The 21,745-nt window shown below is 42.2% G+C and overlaps 1 protein-coding gene across 1 annotated transcript in view; it reads left to right on the plus strand.

The window, feature by feature from the left end:
- Window positions 1–3,554: 3,554 nt before the first annotated feature.
- Window positions 3,555–21,745, plus strand: part of UBTD2 (ubiquitin domain containing 2) — a 37,545-nt gene continuing 19,354 nt past the window's right edge. Inside the window, exon 1 of the mRNA XM_036240546.1 lies at window positions 3,555–3,700. Within this exon, the coding sequence (XP_036096439.1) occupies window positions 3,631–3,700 (70 nt within the window). The 5' untranslated portion in view covers window positions 3,555–3,630. The remainder of the gene's footprint in view (window positions 3,701–21,745) is intronic.

Raw genomic sequence — 21,745 nt, forward strand, 5'->3', positions numbered from 1 at the left:
TGCAAAATGGATGAACTTTGAAAACATTTTGCTGTAAAGATTATAGCCAGTCACAGAAGACAACGTAGGATTCTGTTTAGGTAAAATGTCCAGAATAGGATGTATAGAGACAAAAAATAGATTTGGGCTGGGGCTGGGTGTTGGTAGGATATGGGGAATGACTGCTAATAGGTGTGGGGTTTCTCTTTTTCCAAAGTTAAATGACTGTACATATACTAAAAACCATCAAATTATATACTTTATTATTTTTATTTAAATGTTTTTGTTTTTTTTTAGAGAGAGAGAGAGAGAGGAAAGGAGAGAGAGAAACATCAGTGTGAGAGAGAAACATTGATCAGCTGCCTCCTGCATGTCCCACACTGGGGATCGAGTCCACAACCTGTGCATGTGCTCTGACCAGGAATCGAACCGGACCTCTCAGTCCATGGGACGATGCTCAATCCACTGAGCCACACTGGCTGGGCATCAAATTATACACTTTAAATTGGTGAAATATATGGTACATGAATCATATTTCAATAAAGATGTTATAAATAATAGAGAAGTGCATGCACACACACACACACACACACCCCAAGGAGGCACTTTCTATGGAAGGTCTTAAGTGGAGTAGGTCTCACCATAAGTTTAGATAGGTGAAGCTAGATGTAATGAGGAGAGCTAACAAAGAGCCCCCCAGAGTTTGGAGCATAGTTATGACCCAGTTTTACAGGAGAAACCAAACTACACAGAAATTTAAGGTCATATAGCTAGTATAGGATGGAAGCCAGAGTCCAACCTAGAAACTAGATAGCAGAGCTTGTGTGCCTGCTCTAAGCTAAAGGCAGGATGGAGAACATCCATTGCTGAGAATCTGAGTGAGATTGCTCTCTCTTCTAAGCACCAACTCCACAGTGCTCATTGAGAAGCACTCATCACTGGCCCTGGCCAGTTTGGCTCAGCGGTTGGAGTGTCTGCCTGCGGACCAGAGAGTCCCAGCTTGGGTTCCCGCTAGGCCCTAGCAGCTAGGGGCACATACCAAAAAAAAAAAAAAAAGGAAAGGAAAGCACTCATCACTTGAGTGCCTACCATCTGTTTAATAGACATTGTGTAAGTCTTGGTTTCAGCAATTTCTAGAGTGAAATTCAGGACAAAGCACCCTTTGAAGGTATTCAGCGTGCAGCTTCTCTCCTTCAGGGGAGTGATGTCTGCCTGCCGACAGGACTACTCAGCTAAGAACGGTAAGATAGAAGGCTCTGTGACAATGCCTCAACTTCAGAGCAGCTTGTGCAAACGCAGAAAAACATCCATATATAAGCTCTGTTGAATGTTCATGACTATCAGGGACAACACTAATTCATCAGGATACATTTAACATAGCAGACTTCTCTCTCACAAGACATTTCTTTGCTTTAAGTATAGGGTTTTGTTTGTTTGTTGAGCACTCATTTTTATCTGATCAAATGAATACCAGGACCAAAATCTCTGTCTGCATTTTAGACTATTTCTGTGAGCTAGATTTCCACATGTGAAATAATCCCTAATCAAAGGGTGTGAATATTTATTTATTTTATTTTTTTAAATCCTCACCCGAGGACATTTTTGCATTCATCCTCGGATAGAGCGGGAGGGAGGGAGGGAAGACAGAGAGAGAGAAACATCGACATGAGAGACACATTGAGTGGTTGCCACCCACATGACCCCAACCAAGGCGGGGACAAACTGCAACCAAGGCACTTGCCCCTAGCAGGAACCGAACCTGGGTCTCTCTGGACCGCAGGCCAATGCTCTAACTGCTGAGCCAAACTGGCCAGGGCCATTTTTAAAGGTTCTTGAACCTCACTGCCAAATTGCTTTGTGAAAAGATTGAACCAATTTACACTCCCACCAGCAGTGTATGAAAATATATGTAAATGTCCTGGCCGGTTTGGCTCAGCAGTTAGAGCATTGGCCTGCGGTCCAGAGACCTGGGTTCGGTTCCTGCTAAGGGCAGGTACCTTGGTTGCGATTCATCCCTGGCCCTGGTTGGGTCTTGCGGGGGCGGTCACTTGATGTGTCCCTTTCACGTGGATGTTTCTCTCTCCATCCCACTCTATCTGAACAAAAAATGGAAGGGTGTCCTCAAGTGAGGATAAAAAAAGAAAAAGAAAATATATGTAAATGCAAATTCCAAACTGCAGAGAGGCTCCTTCTTGGGTATTTCACTTAAAAATGTTTTTAATGCCAAGCAAAAACTGACCCAGGATGTTAAAAAGAGAAAGTCTGATATAAAAATGGGAACAGATAGTTAAAACAGCTCTTAGGCACAAATAAACTTTAGAAAGGCCCAAGCGGGATGATAAAAAACTTTAAGGCATCCCCACACGAAGCACAATTCTGTCGGGACCATGAACAATTTGGCTTAGATTGGGATAGCCGCCGCCAAGAATGTCGGGCGTGGTCAGTATACCAAATTCTAGTTTAGAAAAAGCAGGGCATTCTATTTACTTGTACTTCAGGTTGTTCCAAAGACGATTTAAGATACCTAAAGGTAGGAGAAGTAGCATTGTGTCTGAGTATCAATCCAATGAAACTGAAACAAACCTACCCCCTTGAACTACTGTCAAGTCTTATCTCTTCCTACCCGGGGTGCCTCGCCTCTGTCATCTGAGTGCAGTTTGCAATCGCAGTGACGCCTCTACTTCTAATAATGGGGCACAGTGATTTTAGGGGTCACGACGGTGGGGGAGGCAAAGGGAAGCCCTCACTCCGGGTACACAAATCCCTAAGGTGCTGGGACCTCAACGTTCCGCCAGGATCCCCTCTGCCAGTTGCTGGGGAACCCGCCCGGTCCTTGCCTGCGAGTCTTGCAGTACTTCTGTGCACCCCTCCCACCGGCTCCCACCAGGAAAAGCTGACTTCGAGGGGGAGCCAGGAACTCGATCGCGTCCCTTTCCACTTCTCTCTCACTTGGATCCTCCCTTCGCTCCCTCTCCCTTCTTCCCTGTCCTTTTTTCTTTGCGTCTTCCCTTCTCCCTCCTCTTCTCCTTCCCTTGCCTCTTCTCCCGGACCGATTCTCCCCCTTCGCCTCCTTTCCTTGGGTTCGGGGCTCCCCACCTCTCCCCTGCGCTCCCCTCCTTTCCTCCTTCTCTGGTCCCTCCGCTCGCGGCCCCGCTCTCAGCCAATCAGCGCGCGGCGTCCCGCGGCCCCGCCCCCTGGCGGCTCCGGGCGGGCCCGGCCGAGCCCAGGCCGCGGGTGCGGAGGGCGGCGCCGCGAGGAGGGGGCCGATGGGGCCTGGCGGGCGGCCGGCGCGGGCGCGGGGGTCGCTGGGACGCCAGGGTCCGGGGCTGTGAGGGGGCGAGGCGGGCGCTGCGGCCCGCCCGGCATGGGCCAGCCCCGGCCTGGCGGGGCCGAGCCGGAGGGGAGAGCGGCGTGCGGGCCAGGCCTGCGGGGCGGGCGGCCCGGGGGCTGAGGTAGAAGTGGGCGCGGAGGAAGGGGCCGAGCCAAGGCGGTGGGTGGAGCGGCGAGGGGGCGGAGGCTGGGCCGCGGCGGGCGAGCGGAGCGGAGCGGAGCGGCGCGGCTGTCCGGAGCTCGGCGGCGCCGGTGGAGGCTGAGGCGGCGGCGGGCCCTGACGAGCGCCCGGAGGTGGCGGACGAGGCGCCGGGGGCCCCCATGGGCGGGTGTGTGGGCGCCCAGCACGACTCCTCGGGCAGCCTCAACGAGAACTCGGAGGGCACCGGAGGTAGGTGAGCGCCAGGGGGCAGCCTCGGCCCCCCATTGTTCCCGGCCGGGCCTGGCCACCTGTCCGGGCCCCTGCGGGCCCGCGGGGAGCGCGGCCGGGGGTCCCGCGCCCCTTTGTCATCCCCTCCTCCACGTCACCCCGCGCCCGCTTCCGGCCGCCCCGCCGGCCGCGGGCTCGCCCCCTTCTCCCCGGCCCCCGAGAAAAGTCCTCCGCGCGCGGGGCACGGAGCCCGCGGCCTCCCGACCCGCGCGCCTCGGCCGGGGAGACGGCCCCGAAGCTGCCCGCCTGGCCCCTGTCTCCCTCCAGCCCGTTCAATTATTCAGGACCCGGATGGCGGCGCGGGGCCGCCGCGGCCGCGGGGGCGGGGAGCGAGCCGGCGCTCCCTCCGACGGGCCCCGCCGCGGCTCCGCACCCTTCCCTGCTCGGCGGAGTTGGCTGGTCTCAGCTTTCCCGAGTTTCAGGTGACAGCTGCCCTGGTTGGTTCCAGTTCGGCCATTTAAACCCGCGAGTTGCTGGGTTGGGGAAGGCTCAAGTGGCCGCAGGCATTATTTTCGCGAGGGGTGGGGACTGCCCGAGTCCGACGTGGCTCCGCGCTGCAGCCTGGGGGTGCCGGCCGGCCTGCCTCCGGGGTGGGCTCGCCGAATTCCGATCCGGCTACGTAAAGGAAAATCCGGGGGATCAAAGCACGACTACAGCAGTGTCCGATTTCCCAGGAGGATCGGTACCTTGAAAGTTTTCTTCCAGGGAACGCACTTCTGCTTCATTGTATCGCGCCTCGTTTGCCGAGGAAGGTATTTTAATCCGGCCGGTCTTGCAGTGTAGCAGTGTCATCAAGACAACTAATTCCGCCCTGGCTCCATGGCCTTTCCCCGGATTCGTTCTGTGGCTTGTGTGCAGGTCGGAATGTCTCGGTGAAAGAAGAAACCGCGTTAGGAAGAACGAAGATGACAGTGCGGGTTTTGTGCACCCTTGTGTTAGAGGTCTCTGTGGGGCGGTATCTGTAAGTTCCTAAACTCGGGAGTTTGGGGATGAAAGAGTGTACACGTTTTTCTCACACCAGAAGTTAGTTGCTGCTGGCCCTGTCACTGAAGCGCCGTCCGTGAACCATGCACACCTAACGTTTGGTTAATGGATTTCCTGAATTACGTGATGTTTAGCCCTGACACGCCATGAAAATCTGTGGGTATCCTGAGTGATGACTAAGTCTTGGGCAAATAGCTTGAAAGCTCAGTGGAGTGTTGCTTGAAAAAAATCGTCCAGGAAAAGTCTATAGTGCATTTCAAGTCATGCCATTCTTACTTGGTGGCATATTAGCAAGATCCTCAGTGACAACAAAGCAGGAAGAGAAAAAGGGCATGATTTAAAACAGTCTTGGGTTAAGGTCAAATTGGGGGTCACAGTGATTTTTCCTGCCACTGAGGTGATTGTAATGGTACCCAAGTATGTTAGTATTAGTTATAGGTGCTGTTTAGTTTTAAATTGTTTCACACTCATTTTGAAATTCTAATAAACTTTTTTTTCCCCTTCTTGGTATGAACTTGAACCAGTTTACTTAATTAAGCCTTTTGGTAGTGTGACATGAGTAGCCAGGCATTGTGTGGGCTTTAAAAAGCATGAAGCCTTGTCTTAGCTTTTGGTAATTTATTACCAGTGGTATCTAGTTAGATAGCTCTAGTGTCAGTTTCTTTGAGAACTAAGTTCTCTGGACTTTAAGCTGTGCTATACCATTCCAAATTCAAGTTTAGAACAAAGGAACATAAACCTCTTATTTTCTTCTTTATGTCACTGGGGTGGAGAAAGGAGCTGTGTAGGAATAAAAAGATTATTCCTGGAATTTAATTATGGAAGTCTTTATTCTCCTTTATTGTCATGGTAGTTAAGAGTTAATTGGGCCCTGGCTGGTTTGGCTCAGCGGTAGAGTGTTGGCCTGTGGTTCAGGAGGCCTGGGTTCGGTTCCGGCTAAGGGCATGTACCTCGGTTGCAGTTTGTCCCTGGCCCTGGTTGGGTCGTGCGGGTGACAGCCACTCGATGTGTCCCTTTCACATCGATGTTTCTCTCTCTCTCTCTCTCTCTCTCTCTCTCTCCCTTCCCACTCTGTCTGAACAAAAAATGGAAAAATGTCCTTGGGTGAGGATAAAAAAAAGATTTAATTGTGGTTTAAAGGAATTAGCTCAGGTGAGTGTTTCAGTTTAGTAAGGTTAAATTTTTTTTAAATGTGTTTTTATTGATTTTTTTAGAGAGAGAAGCATCAATGTGAGAGTGAAACATTGATTGGCTGCCTCCTGCACGCCCCCTACTGGGGATTGAGCCCACAACCCCCAGCATGTGCCCTGACCAGGAATCCAACCAGGACTTCTCAGTCCATGGGATGATGCTCATTCCACCGAGCCACACTGGCCAGGTTCAGGTTAGTAAATTTAATAGCCCTTGCTTATTACAGTAGGTTTTTGTTGGGATGGGAAAGACTTTTTCCTAAGGGGGTTGTTGGCACAGATTCTTCAAATTTCAAACATACAGTAGTGGTTAGTAGTTGTAATCTGGACATATTGGGTTATGAAAATTTCTTTTATCAACGTGGAGTGAAATACAATCTTCTGATGCTTTTCATGACAGATTTAAGATTTTCAGGACAGATATAATTACATTCACATTGTCATGCAAATATCATAGAATGGCAAATCATTGTGTGCATACCGAGAAAAACTTCCTTACTAGGTGGATTACTTGTTTGAAGGAATTTGAGAAATTTTTGCAGAAGACTGGAGGATGTGGAAATGACTTAATTCACGTAAGATATGTGCTATCTGGAATCATTTATAGTATCTTCCTCTGGCATACCTTGCCTAGAATTCAGTTATTGAGTTTTAGCTACTTTGACCATCTTTTAATGCCTAATTTTAATCAAGATGGTATATTATAGTAGATTTTTTAACAGTTCTCCCAAGCTTTCATGCTCCTAGGATTTTCTGTTTTGACATTTTGGACGGCATGTTCTGGATGGGTCTCTGCCTTATGATGATGACATTCTGATGCAGGGGTTGGCACTTAGGACCTCTAGACGATGTTTTAGCCCATGGCATTTGCTAAGGGATTAAATCTCTTATGATTTTTAAAAATAAGAAATATGTGGGGAAAAATAGTAAAATGAAATTAATTGAAGACAGCCAACTAGCTTCTTATTTTGTTCTCTTTAATGACCATAGTGATGTACAAAGATTATCATTTTCTGGGTGTGTCATTTATTCCATACATTGTGATATTCCAAGAGGACTGATCCTGGTGGTTTACAGGATCCAGGTTTACAGGAGGATAACTTAATACTGGGCATTTATTTCTTTATTTTAAAATGTCTTTAGGATATCATGGAGTTCTGTTGAATTTTTCTTTATTGATTTTAGAGAGAGAGGAAGGGAGGAGAGAGAGATAGAAATATTGATGAGAGAGAACTTTGATTGGCTACCTCCTGTGTGCCCCCTGCTGGAGATTTGTCCCACAACCTGAGCATGTGCCCGGACCAGGAATTAGACCAGAAATTGAACCAGTGACCTCTTGGTACATGGGTCGACACTCAAACACTGAGCCACACTGGCTGGGCATCATGGAGTTCTTTTGGAGATCCATTTATAAGCAGCCTTACTGACACCTACTTGATGAGTAATGGTGGTTTTTTAATAATAACAGCTATCATTTATCCAGTGTTTATTATATAACAGGTACTGTGCTAAGTGATTACCTTCTCTTATTTAGTCTTCACCAATTCCAAGAGGTGGGTAATATCTCTATTTTAGAGATGGGTGAAAACCAGGAGAAATTAAATAACTTGCATAACATGGCATATTGGATAAATGGCAGAACTTGAACTTGAACTCAGGGCTATATACAGAATGCTAGTTTCACTCTAGTGGGTTTGGCTCAGCGGTTAGAGTGTTGGCCTGTGGGATCATAGAGTCATGGGTTTGATGCCGGTCAAGGGCATGTACCTTGTTTGCAGTTCGTCCCCAGCCCTGGTTGGGGTTGTGCAGGAGGCAAAAAATATCCTCAGGTGAGGATTAAAAAAAAAGAATACTACTTTCTTTTTTTCTACTTTAATTCTTTAATTATAGTAAAATACATTTAAAATTTGCCATATTAAACCCTTATTAGAGATATGATTTGTGGCCTTGGCCGGTTTGGCTCAGCAGCTTGAGTGTTGGCCTGCGGTCCACAGAGACCCGGGTTCGATTCCCGCTAAGGGCATGTACCTGGGCTGCAGTTTGTCCCCGGCCCTGGCTGGGTTGTGCAGGTGGCGGCCACTCGATGTGTCCCTTTCACGTCGATGTTTCTCTCTCTCTCTCCCTCCTGTTCTGTCTGAATAAAAAATGGGAAAATGTCCTCAGGTGAGGATTAAAAAAAAAAAAGAAGAAATATGATTTTATGATTTGTGGATATTCTGTGTTGTAGGTTGTCTTTTCATTTTCTTGATGATGTCCTTTGATGCACAAAAGTTTTTAATTTTAATGAAGTCTATTTTATTTTTTCTTTTGTTATCTGTGCTTCTAACTTTAGTTTCATTTATCTTATTTATTTATTTATCCTCACCCGAGGACATTTTTCCATTCTTTGTTCAGATAGAGCGGGAGAGAGAGAGAGAAACATCGACGTGAAAGGGACACATTGAGTCGTCACCACCTGCACGACCCAACCAGGGCCGGGGACAAACTGCAACCGAGGTACATGCCCTTAGCGGGAACCGAACCCGGGTCTCTCTGGACCACAGGCCGATGTTCTAACTGCTGAGCCAAACCGGCTAGGGCCTAATTTCAGTTTTAAATATATACATATATTTAACTAATTCTTTACTGACAGAGAAAGAATAAATCTATAATTAATAATTTATAAATCTTTTAAATAACAGTTGCTGTCTTAACTATGAGTAGAAAGTTGTTTTAAGTTTATTTCCTATGTCTAATCTGGTAAAAAGGTTGATTAGCATTGAAATGGTTTTTAAAAAGTTGACAAAGGTAATTTATAAACCCACTTCAGCTTCTTCTTAATCAAGAGATGATTGTTGTATTTCCTAGGGAAGCATTTTACAATCAACAAGCATTGAATATCCACAATAAGCCTAATGTTGTATTGGTTGCTGTTCTAAAAAAAGAAATCATGATCCTATTTTTTGAGTATGTCAAAATCGCTTTTTAGGAAAGCATAATAGAATATGCACACATGAAACAACTCTAAAACTCATATAAAAATACTATAGGATAAACTGAAATTGCTGAAGGTATAAAGGAAAACAAAATTATCTCAGCTGCTCAAAGGTGTGAGGTATGGACTTTCAACCAGCAGCATTAGCATTACCTGGGAGCATGTTAGAAATGCAGAACGTCAGTACCCAGCCCTGGCCTACTGAATCAAAATCTGCATTTTTAACAAGATTCTCAATGATTCTTATACACACTAAAGTTTGAAAAACCCTGGCTGGTTTTGTTCAGTGGTTAGAGAGTCAGCCTGAGGACCAAAAAATCGTGGATTCGATTCCAGTCAAGGGCATATACCTCGGTTGCTGGTTTGATCCCTGGCCCCACAACCAGTTAATGTGTCTCTTTCACATCAATGTTTCTCTCTCTCTCCCTCCCGCTATATCTAAAAAAAAAATCAATGGAAAAATAATATCCTTGGGTGAGGATTTAAAACAAAGAAGTTTGATGCCCCAGCCAGTTTGGCTCAGCGGTTAGAGTGTCGGCCTGCGGTCAGGAGAGACCCTGGTTCGGTTCCCGATAGGGGCGCGTACCTCGGTTGCAGTTTGTCCCCGCCCCTGGTTGGGTCGTGTGGCAACCACTCGATGTGTCCCTTTCACGTCCATCTTTCTCTCTCTCTCTCTCCCACTCTATCTGAACAAAATATCGAAAAATGTCCTCGGGTGAGGATAAAAAAAAAGTTTGAGAAACACTGTAATGGAATTGCTTACAGTGCGAAGAGACTAGCGCGAGGAACCCATTAGGGGGAAAATGGCATGAGATGGTTTATTGGATGTAGGAATATAGAGGAGAAAAGACAAACAGCACGTTTTTACCTGGATGACCAGGAATAGTGAAGCTTGGCAAGTTTGGGGGAAAGAAAGAGCTATCTAGGAAAGCCATAATTCTTCTTCCTTTCAGTATGTTAAGGATTAGTTGGCAGAAGAATTTTTAAGTTGAAACATTATTTAGGATGGTGCAGAATTTTAGATATGGCGGGAATCCTAGATGTTCAGGATTATGAATGAGGATTTTGGAGTCATCTGGGTGCGGTTGACTGAAGGTGTAAAAGTGAATGACTGCCATAAGTGAGTGAAAAAAGAAGATTACTAAGAATTTAGTCGTGAAAATTTCATAAAAGGTGAAGAAATGAGAAATAACCTCTCAGGGACTGACCATTGTTGGTGCTTACTATACTGAGTTTTGTTGAATTACTGGGAAACAGGAAAACAGGTTCGACTGTGAAACTGATAGATCTGATTGTATTTGAAAAGATTATTCTTATAATTTCAGAAAATAATTTGTTTTGTTAACTTTTTATTCTGATACAGTATTTACAGAAATTCTAGCTCTGGTTTATTATTCATATCCTAACACAAGATACAATTCTTGGGCATCCAACCCCAGAATATACCAGAAGCTCTTATATATTGAGGTTGGTGTCCTTCAGAGAAACACATTCTCTGTGAGACATGAGTTACTTTGCTCACCAAGAATATCTTGCATATCTCTTCCTTATATATTTTCAGTGTCCCATATATTACTTCTACACATCCCCTAACTTGGTTTTTTACGGAATACTCTTAGGGCTGTGCTTATAATAAAAAATAAAGCAGATTCGAGCAGGAGGAGGACTGAAGATTTAGTCTACTTTTATCCCTAGTGTGACAAAGGAAGTAAAATTCTTTAGATTTTCTGGGTTGTTGAGTTCTGGGGCTTTATGAGAGGGATGCATAAAATTTTGTACCAATTAGAGACTTCCTGTGAAATAGGAGGCATTTACTTGATGTGAAGCAGAGGGTGAGAGCAGACCAAAAGGAAAATAGGCAGCAAATAGGTATAGGTTGGAAATACAGTGATACTCTGGGTCGGTAGGTGTAGTAGGTATGAGAACTGCATTTAGGTCAGGGAAGCTTGAGTTGGAAAATACTGGGATATGTGGAAAGCTGAATCCTCTTTGGGAAGAGATTTAAGCACTTGAGTTTACATTACAAATTGACATGGTATGTTGTGCCCCTGCCTAATCAGCTACCTTTCATTGGGCTAGTCCCACTCTGTTTTAATTCGCTACCCAAAAACTGGTATTCTCTTGTACTTTCTATAAAGTATAATATATTTCTATTATAAATATTTATATTTATATGTTTTTCACTCTGTTTTATATTTTCAACATAAGGGGTTGAATTTTTTTTCCAGTTAAAATTATCTTGGAAATTACGTTGGAAAGACATTTTTAAAGAAGATTCTCATTATGGATATTAAATGTGCTGTTTTTTTTCCACCTCTGATTTTATTTAGGAATTAGTTGCTAGTGCTGTATACTATGGACAAAAGCTTTAAGCCATTAGAAATGTTACGAATCTTCATTCCTCTGATTTTTGATAACTCTAGTTCATAATACCTCTCTTGCTTATGGAGAAATTTTAATAGTTAGATTTTATTTTTAAATCTGATTTTATTTCTGTAAATGCAAAACTTTGGCAGAACCTGGTGAGTAGTGCTAGTAGTACTGTACTCAGCTGAGTCTTGTAATGAGAATGATTATTGAATTGTTAATCACGAGTAATAAGGAACTTTTGCCTTTATGTTAATGCTTCCTTATCTCTCTTGTGGCTTTTGACCAAAACACATTCTTCTCTTGTTGCAAGAAAGTAGTAGGTTGATTTTGGTAAGCAACATGATCATATTAATTGGGCATGATGATCAATTTGCTGATTTAGTGATTCTCTCATTTTTCCTTACTGCAGACCACCTGAATGGTTTATCTACATTTGGTGGACCACTGTACCTGACTCTCCCGCCACCCCTCACCATCCCTACCCAGCTTTCTGCTTCTGCTTATCGGGCAGTACTAGGCTACCAGCAAGCTCCTCATGATTCACTGGTAGTTCAAGGACCATAGGTTCAGACTTTACTAACGCGTATGTACTTAAAGATGCATGTGTGTTGGCCAAGAACAATCAGCATGTATTCGTCTTGCATCATCTACTTTGACTTGCAGTCAGCAAAAATCAAGTTTGTTTCTGAATATGTTCCATCCATATATTGAGCTGAGAGGTTAAATATTGCTGAGTATACATTGGGTATTATAATACCATATTTTTGCATGTTTGCACTAGAACTTTTAGAAGTTTCCATTATAGCTCTGTTTTCAAACATGAAATTTCTGTTGAAGTTAGACATCTAAGAAAAAATATTTGTGAAAATAATTTGAAATGAATTTTACTTGTGTGAGGTCTTAATATATATTTGCTGAAGACTTGACTAAGTAATGAATTAGTGACTTTTGGGCTTCTCTGGTTAAGATCTTACCCTCTCTGGAAACCCTACAGGTAATTTATTGCGTTTAATATAATTGGCTTGTAGGTATAAGCAAGTCAGACTACTTCTTTGCATTGGTTCAGATAGTGCTGTGTGACAAGAGTATCAAAAGGGCAGAGTAATAAATAGTCCAGATCATTAAGTTATGAATCTGCTTCGTGATAACCTATCACTTTCAACTCAGGGCAAACACTTTATTATTTTTTTTAGGTGAATTAAGATGGTTCTTCTTAAACTTTAAAACAATAGCCAGCTTCTATTATTTTTGACTGCTGCTCTGTGAAATCAGATAGTTTGTGGTCTAATGGAGGAATCATACATTTAAAAAATTTGGAAAAGTTTTAAGTCTCTATAGCAATGCAAAAAGTTCCAGTAGTGTGGGGCACAGGACCGGGAAACTTAGCTGAAGAGGTGGCATAAGAAATTGGTCTTGAAAGAGGAGCAGATGAAGAAAAGGCAGAAGGGTATTGTATATGCAGAGGAAATCACTTGTATAGAAATGTGAAAAAACATAGTTTGGGAACCGAAAAGTAGCTTGTGGAGCAGATTGGTGAAATGAGAAGTTATTAAGGTATGCTATCAAACTTTGTAAGGCATAGCTACCATAATCAGTAGACCAAGTTGTGAGACAGTATCATAGGTGATACTGGATCTGCCAGTGTGGCTCAGTGGTTGAGCGTCAAACCCATGCACCAAGAGGTCGCTGGTCCGATTCCCAGTCAGGGCACATGCCCCGGTTGTGGGCCAAATCCCCTGGCTAGTCGATGTTCTCATGGATGTTTTTTTCTCTCTCTCCCTCTCTCTTCTTCTCTCTCTCAAATCAGTAAAGAAAAAAATTTTTTTAAAAATTTTTTATAGGTGATACTGATTAAATACTTTAAAATTTTTATTTTTTGCACTTTGTGAGTCTAACAAACTAATTCCCATTCACTGCTGTGTTCTGAGGTTATTTTATACACCTTTCTGATGTACTAGGTTGTCATAGTCTTCAAAAGATCTTTATTATTATTTTTTTTTATCCTCACTCGAGGACATTTTTGCATTTATCTTTACATAGAGCGGGAAGGAGAGAGGGAGGAAGAGAGAGAGAAACATCGATGTGAGAGGGACACATCGACTGGCTACCACCCACACAACCCCACGGGGCCAGGGACAAACTGCAACCGAGGTACACGCCCCTAGTGGGAACCAAACCCAGGACTCTTTGGTCCGTAGGCTGACGCTCTAACCACTGAGAAAAACCAGCCAGGGCAGATCTTTATTCTTTTGTAATTTCAATGGATTGTCAAGTATTAAGCATAAAAACTGTGTTAGACTTTTACATGCACATGTATGGGTTTGTTCCAAATCAGTCTTTGTCTCTTGGTCCTACTTTCCTGGCGTGTGGAAGGAGTTTGGGTGGAGATTCTGCAGCCTGCCTGAATTTCGATCTCTGTTGAGCAAAGGCCTGCATTAGATGTGGTCCTTTGGGCCCTGTTCCTTCCGTTGTCGAAAAAAGAGATTGTGCTCTGGCAAGTCTGTCTCAGCGTTTAGAGCATCCGCCTGCGGACCAGAGAGTCCTGGGTTCAGTTCTCGCCTTGGTTGCAGTTTGTCCCCAGCCTGGGTTGGGGTCGTGTGGGTGGCAACCACTCGATGTGTCTCTCATGTCAATGTTTCTCTCTCTCTTAACAAAAAAAGAGAGAGAGAGAGAATGGATTAGATCATCATTTTTAAAAAGTATATGTTTTTATTGATTTTTTTTTTCTTTTTCTTTTTTTGAGAGAGAGAGAAAGGGAGAGGATAGAGAGAGTGAAACATACATGAGAGAGAGAAACTTTGATTGGCTGCCCCCTGAATGCCCCTTACTGGGGATTGAGCCCACAACCCTGGCATGTGCCCTGACCCGGAATCCAACTGGTGACCTCTCTGTACATGGGATGACAACCAACTGAGCCACACTGGCCAGGGCTGATTAAATCATTATCAAGGTTTTATCTGATTCTTTTTTGACACATTTTTTAATGTTAATTTTCAATTATATTGAGAAGTTGAAAGACGAGTACAACAGACACTTGAATACCCATCACATAGATTAAACAAAAATGTGTGTACATACACATACACCTTTGTTTAACTGTTTGAAAGTGAGCACGGACATCATGACACTTCAGCATGCATCTCTTAAAATTAGAGTTCTACAAAGCATCTATCTCCTACAAAACAACTACATACCACTCCTCATAAGATTAGCTATTATTTCCTAAGATCTAGTCCATAAGCAGAATCCCCTAATCATCCCAAAAGTGTTTTATAGCTACCTTTTTCAAACTAGGATCTAATCAGCATTTAGACAATTGCATCTGTTTGTCTCTTTAATCTTTTAAAATCTACAACAACAACTCTCCCTTTTCTTCCCTACTATATTGACTTTCTCCACCTCCCAACATTGACCTTTTTTTTTTTTTAAATCTTCACCTGAGGATATGTTTCCATTTATCTTCAGATAGAGTGGGAGGGAAGGAGAGAGAGAGAGAGAAAGACAGACACATTTGACTGGTTGCCTCCCGCACAACCCTGACCAGGGCTGGGGACAGAACCACAACCGAGGTACGTGCCCTTAACTGGAATAGAACCTGTGACTCTTTGGTCCACAGGTCTATGCTCTGACCACTGAACCAAACTGGCCAGGGCCCAACACTAACTTTTTTTGTTGTTGTTCAGATAGAGTGGGAGGGAGAGAGAGGAAGAGAGAGAGAGAGAGAGAGAAACATCGACGCGAAAGGTACACATCGAGTGGCTGCCACCCACATGACCCAACCAGGGCCGAGGACCAACTGCAACCAAGATATGTGCCCTTAGCGGGAACCAAACCCAGGTCTCTCTGGACCGCAGGCCGACGCTCTAACTGCTGAGCCAAACCAGCCAGGGCCCAACATTGACTTTTTAATAGTCTTGTAGAATGTACCACATTCTGGATTTGTCTGATTGTTTCTCTGTGAGATCATTTAGTATATTCCTCTAACCTCTGTATTTTCTTTAAACTAGAAACCAGGTAGATCTAATTCTAACAGAATATGATTCTGTATTTCTAGGCTGTAGTGGTTCTAAAATCCAAACTTTTCCAAGTTATTTTCTGCTAATTTTCAACACTGGGATAACCTTTCATTACTGAATAAGTCTCAACCTTTTTGTCATTTTCCCACCCAGAAATAATCCTGCCATCTCTAAACTTTCATAGGATTATCCTTAGAGTACTTAGTCCCCTTTTCCCATTTCTCCTCAAGTTTCAGACGACAGTTACTTCTTTACTGAAGAATAATTGACAAATATAGTTGTACTTACTTAAAGTGTACAGCGTCATGATTTGATCATAGCTTTTCAGTCATTTAAGGTTTACACATATAAATAACAAATATGTGAGAGGATCCATGATTGTGATATACTTTTTGTTGTAATTTTTGGTTTTTAAAAAATCTTCACATACTTTTTTTTTTTTTTTAATTGTCATGAGAAGGAGTCTTTTGCCTTTAAGGAAAGGTTGATATAAATACCTCCATCTTATAGAGAAGGAAACTGAAGCATAGAGAAAAAGAGTAGCCCAAACTGGAAACCCTGTCTTCTGTTTTCTAATTCAGTATTCTCTCCACAGATGGTGAGAGATTTGGGTTGACTTTGCTTTCCTTGCTGCAGAAGTGTGCATGTTTTCCTTCATGGTAGTAAACACAGTTGAGTTGAAGTTAATGGAATGTGATTCTTAAGGATTCTTTTGTGTTTACACTCCAAAATGGAGATGGCAGCAGTGAAAAATGAAGTGGGTAATTGTCTTTGATCTTAGTCGACAAATTATATTGCATTTCACAAGGTAGAAATTTTGAACTGAGATCTTAATTATCTAACTGGAGCAAATGGAAAAAAGTGATAATGTTGCTCATCTTCTTTTGTGTCACTTTACACAGTTACCTTCTTTTTCATCATTACCTTTGCTGTCTCTCCCAGACTGAATGTTTTCAGCTTAAAACCCGGTTTATTCAAGCTTGACTTGAATTTAGCAGTTGAAGTTGAACTGTGTGGGGAAGCAAGTTTTCTTGAGGTCTTGAAAGTATAAGAAAAGAAGGCTTGTCTAATCTGGAGGAAGCTTAGTAAAGTGTTTTCTAGGCCTGTGCTCTTAAATCACCCTTAGTGGAGTATTAGAAAGATCCATCTGCCTTGAATCACAAAGTAATGATTGTCTGGAGGGGTGAGTTGAAAGAGATTACATGGAAGTCCTCTCTGATTGGTGTAGCCAACAGTTAAAGGCGGGGACTGGAACTTGGAAGTGAATGAGTGTCTGTACTTATAATATCAGCATCTGGACATTTGACACCACCTCCTGTTTTATAGCAGATTAAAGGAGCAGACACCATCCCTCTCCTGGAGTGTCTCATTGCGGGGTAGAGGGGTCCCTATGCTGGTCCCATAATATGGTTTCATTATAATACTTGTGCATTTTCTGGCAGTCATCAATACATTTCTACCTTGGACTTCAGTTACCCTGGAAAAAATTTCAACTTGGTGGTGATTAAAAGCTTTTGGGCGTTTGATCATTGTTGTGCTGCCAAAAATTAACATACAGGCCTGTTGAACAAACCCTTATGTGAATTTGGCTTTTTCTGCTCTGGGCTTGTTATGGTTGCACCCTGTCACAGATAATTACTATCTAAGAGATTTAGAGTAGTTTAGATGTCCTTTATTATTTTTTTTTTCTTATTCCTCTTCTGAGGATATTTTTCCATTTATCATCAGGCAGAGCGAATGGGAGGGAGAGAGACAGAGACAGAGAGAAACATCGATGTAAGAGAGACACGTCGAGCCCTGGCCGGTTTGGCTCAGCGGTTAGAGCATCCGCCTGCGGTCCAGAGAGACCCGGGTTCGGTTCCCGCTAAGGGCATGTACCTCGGTTGCAGTTTGTCCCCGGCCCTGGTTGGTCGTGAGGGTGGCAGCCACTCGATGTGTCCCTTTCACATCGATGTTTCCCTCTCTCTCTCTTCCTCTCTCTCCCTCCCACTCTGTACAAAAAATGGAAAAATGTCCTCGGATGAGGATAAAAAAAAAAAGAAAAAGAGAGAGACACGTCGAGTGGTTGCCACCCACATGACCCCAGCCGAGGCTGGGGACAAACTGCAACCGAGGTATGTGCCCTTAGCAGGAACTGAACCTAGGACTCTTCGGTCTGTGAGCCGACACTCTAACTGCTGAGCTAAACCAGCCAGGGCAAAGCTAACTTTTTCTTCTATAATAGATGATTCTTAAACATTTTAATAAGGGAATAGTAAATAGGGACAAAAGTTATATTTCAATGTTAAAGGTAAGTTTTAATTTTTTAATTAAATTTATTGGGGTGACATTGGTTAATAAGATTATATAGGTTTCAAGTGTACATTTCTATGATACATGATGTATATATTGCATTGTATGCCCACCACCCAAAGTCAGATCATCTTCTGTCACCATATATTTGGCTCTCTCTATCCCGCTTTAACTCCCCACTCCCCTTCCCCGGTAATGACCATACTGTTGTTCGAGTCTATGAGTTTCAGTTTTATATCCCACATGTGAGTGAAATCATACAGTTCTTAGCTTTCTCAGCCCTATTTCACTTAACATAATGTTCTCAATGTTCTCAGCATAATGTTATCCTGTGGCTGATTAGTATTCCATAGCATGTATGTACTACATCACTTTTTTTTCCTTCTAACTATATTTTTATTGATTTGAGAGAGAGAGAAACATCTTCTCAGCTGCCTTTTGATGCCCCCTACTGGGGAATTGAGCCTGCAACTCGGGCTTTTGCTCTGACTGGGGAATCGAACCTGCAGCTTCCAGGGGCATGTGACAATTCAGCCAACTAAGCCATACCAGCCAGGCTGTACCACATCTTTTTTTTTTTAATCCTCATTTGAGGATATTTTTCATTGATTTACAGATAGAGTGGGAGGGAGGGAAAGAGAGACAGACATAGAGACAAAGAGACAAACAGAGAGGATAGAGAGGAAGAGAAACACCTTGATGGGTTGCCTTTTTTGACCGGAATCGAACCCCTGACTCTTTGGTTCTTGATTTAATCCTCTGTTGAAGGACACTGGTTTCCATGTCTTGGCCACTATAAATAACGCTGCAGTGAATATATTGGGGCATGTATCTTTGCGAATAATTGTTTTCAAGTTTTTTGGGTAAAGACCCGGAAGAGGGATTGCTGGCTCATATGTTAATTATATTCTTAATTTTTTGAGGAACCGTCATACTGTTTTCTATAGTGGCTCTACCAGTCTTCATTCCCACTAGCAGTGAATGATGGTTCCTTTTTCTCCACAGCCTCTCCAACACTTATTAGTTGTCTTATTGATAATAGGCATTCTAACAGGTATGAGGTGGTATCATATTTCTGTTGGCCATTTGTATGTCTTGGAAGAAGTGTCTGTCCAGGTCCTCTGCCCGTATTTTAATTGAATTGTTTGGTGTTTAGTTGTATGAGTTCAAACTTGGGGACAAACTTCATTCTTTTGCATGTGGCTTTCCAATTTTCTTAACACCATTTATTGAAGAGGCTTTCTTTTCTCCATTGTGTGTTTCTGGCTCCTTTGTCCAAAATTTGCCCATATACATGTAGTTTTATTTCTGGGCTCTTAATTCTGTTCCATTGGTTTGTGTCTGTTTTTCTGCCAATACCATACTGTTTGATTATAGTAGCTCTATAGTATAATTGGAAGTCAGGTAGTATGATACCTCTGGCTTCGTTTTTTTCCCTGAGGATTGCTTTGGCTATTTCGAATCTTTTGTGTTTCCATACAAATTTGATATTTTTGTTCTATTTCTTTAAACAGTGACATTGGGATTTTGATGGGGATTGCATTAAATCTGTATATTGCTTTGGGTGATATGGACATTTTTAACTGTGTTGATTCTTTCAATCCATGAATAGGGAATATCTTTCTATTTCATTATTTTTTTCAATCTTTTTAAATAATGCTTTGTGGTTTTCAGTAAATTTGGGACAAGGATGAATACTGAAAGTCTTATGTGTAGGAAGTTTCACTGTTTATCAGAGAAGGAGGAAGAGAAGTTTTCAGATGAAACGTGAGGGAGGTTAAAGAAAATTAAGATGTAGAGTAAAATTGTTTTCATTGATAAATAGTTCTGAATTAATAGGAAGTATAAAACATATTAGCGAATAATTTTTGTTGTAAAATTTTTTGGGGAAATACTAGACAATTTTAACAAACATGAAAGTATTAATTAGTGATACCTTTGTATTTATTCCTGATAAAATCTAAAAGCTACTTAATAACGTTGCTAAACTAAATCAATACCTGGTCATAAGTTCAGATTGGAACACTTGTAAGATTACTTTTGCCTTCTAGGTAAAAAGAGAGGATAATTAAAGCTTTTCGTATACACACCCACACATATACACTTTATGTATATATATATGTATGCATATATGTGCATATATACACATAATATACATACTGTATATATTATTATGTATCACTTCTTGTTTTACATAAGAACTTGTTTAGGACTGAACTTTTCTTACTGTATTTATGTTCATTTTTAATTTTAATTTTTGGTTAATTCTCCATTGATTTTTACATAGCATGGAAGGGGAGGAAGGGTGTGTGAGAGAGAGAGAAAAACATTGTTGTGAGAGAGACACATCGATTGGTTGCCTCCCTCCTGACCCTGACCTGAGCTGGGGATCGAACCTGAAACCCAGGTTCGTGCCCTTGATCAGAATCAAACTCTAAACCCTTCGGTCTGCTCTAACCACTGAACAAAACTGGTCAGGGCTATTTATTTTTATATTAAAGCTTTTAAAAAATAATGAGAAAAATGTTAAAAGTCTAAAAGCATATTTACGAAAAAGTAAGTCATATTATCCTACTACCTAGCAAAACATTTTGGTGTACACCTTTTAGACTCAGGGTGTATGGCTGTGTGTATAAGAGAGAGTGAACAAAAATGGGTTCATATGTTCAGCAAAGTGTAAAGTGCTTTTTGAGGTCATTGCAGCCATGGCTTACAGAGCAGTTTGGCTTTACTGATGTTCTCACTTTGGGCTGTAATGGGAATGTCATTGTTAGCTATTCAGTTTTGGAAAGGTGATCAGTATTTTTGGGTTGGCTAGCTGTTTTAAAGTTAGGAATTAGCCAAGTCACCACAATGATGTGAGAGATGCACATTCCAGGACTTAATCTGAGGAAATGCAGTGTAAACTAGAGTGAGGGGAATCCCAGTTGTAATTTGGCAAGTTTCCCAAGGCTTTATGTGGGCACTTTGCAAGGCTATACTGTTTCTTACTGGTAGTACTTCCTTCTGAATAATGTAGTTAAATAGCCTAAAAGTTAGGCTTGGGATTTTGTAATGGTGATAGCCAAAGATGAAATTTAAAAGGATTAAATGACATCCAGGATATCTCTACTTTCCCATGAATCTAACCCAAGTACAGTTTCTGGCAGTTTTTCTGTTGTAATGTTTGCATCAAATATCTCTTTCTTTATAACTTGGTAGGGAGATAGAGAACTTGATGTTTGAGTCCCATTTCTGCTCTATGGATTTTATGTCAATATCTTGGACGAGCTAAAAAATATCATTATGTTTTATGGTTTTGTTGAACCCACTCTGATTCTTACCTGTTCTTAAAAGCAAGAGGGTTTTGACTGCACTTGGAAACCCATTCAAGGAGAAGGACTTGGCAAATGAACAGAATTTCAAGTAAAGTGTGTTTACCCACATTTTTGCCAGGCTCTTAACAAACCTTAGAAGTTCTCAAGCAATGGAGACTTTTCAGATTGAAAAGGGAGACCACCTTGAATAAAGAAACTTATGGACTGCTAATGTCTTTCTTACAAACACTTAGCACTCCCTTGGCTGTGAGATTGGGACTGGCACCAACATACTTTTCGTAATTGCTGGGAAATGGTGTTATTTGGGCACTTGGATCAATGCCAACTTGGTATGCCGTCCTAAGCACTGGATTACACCTTTGAAACCTCACGGAACCCAAGACCTTACAGATGGGTTGATCATGTAGTTTCACGTTGGTAGGGTAGGTCAAAGTCTGGGACTATGCTGAACATTTGTTCTAGTGTCTTTTAAAGCCATGAGGTACTATAGGCCTAGTGGCTAAGAATATGAACCTTGTAGTCAGTCAGTCTGGGTTTGAATCCAGCTGTACCATTTAGCTGTATGATTTGGGGGGGATTTTTTTTTTATTCATTTAATAGATATTTAGGTCTTGTTTTTTATATGCTAGGCAATGATCTAATTGTGTGAGAAGTATTACCTCATTAAGTGTTTGTACCAATCCTATGAAATAGATATTATTGTCATCTCCCTTATCCTCTTGCCCAGCTAGGTTCTGTACCTTTTTAAGTTTGTTTCCTCATTTTAGGATGGAGTTTTTGAGTGGATTCAGTGGGGCAGTGTATAGACAGCACTCTGCACAGTGACTGGATCATAGTAAGCATTCTCTCTTGAGTATTCTTAT

Source organism: Molossus molossus, unplaced genomic scaffold (genome assembly GCF_014108415.1).
Source record: "Molossus molossus isolate mMolMol1 unplaced genomic scaffold, mMolMol1.p scaffold_m16_p_4, whole genome shotgun sequence".
Taxonomy (NCBI): Eukaryota; Metazoa; Chordata; class Mammalia; order Chiroptera; family Molossidae; genus Molossus; species Molossus molossus.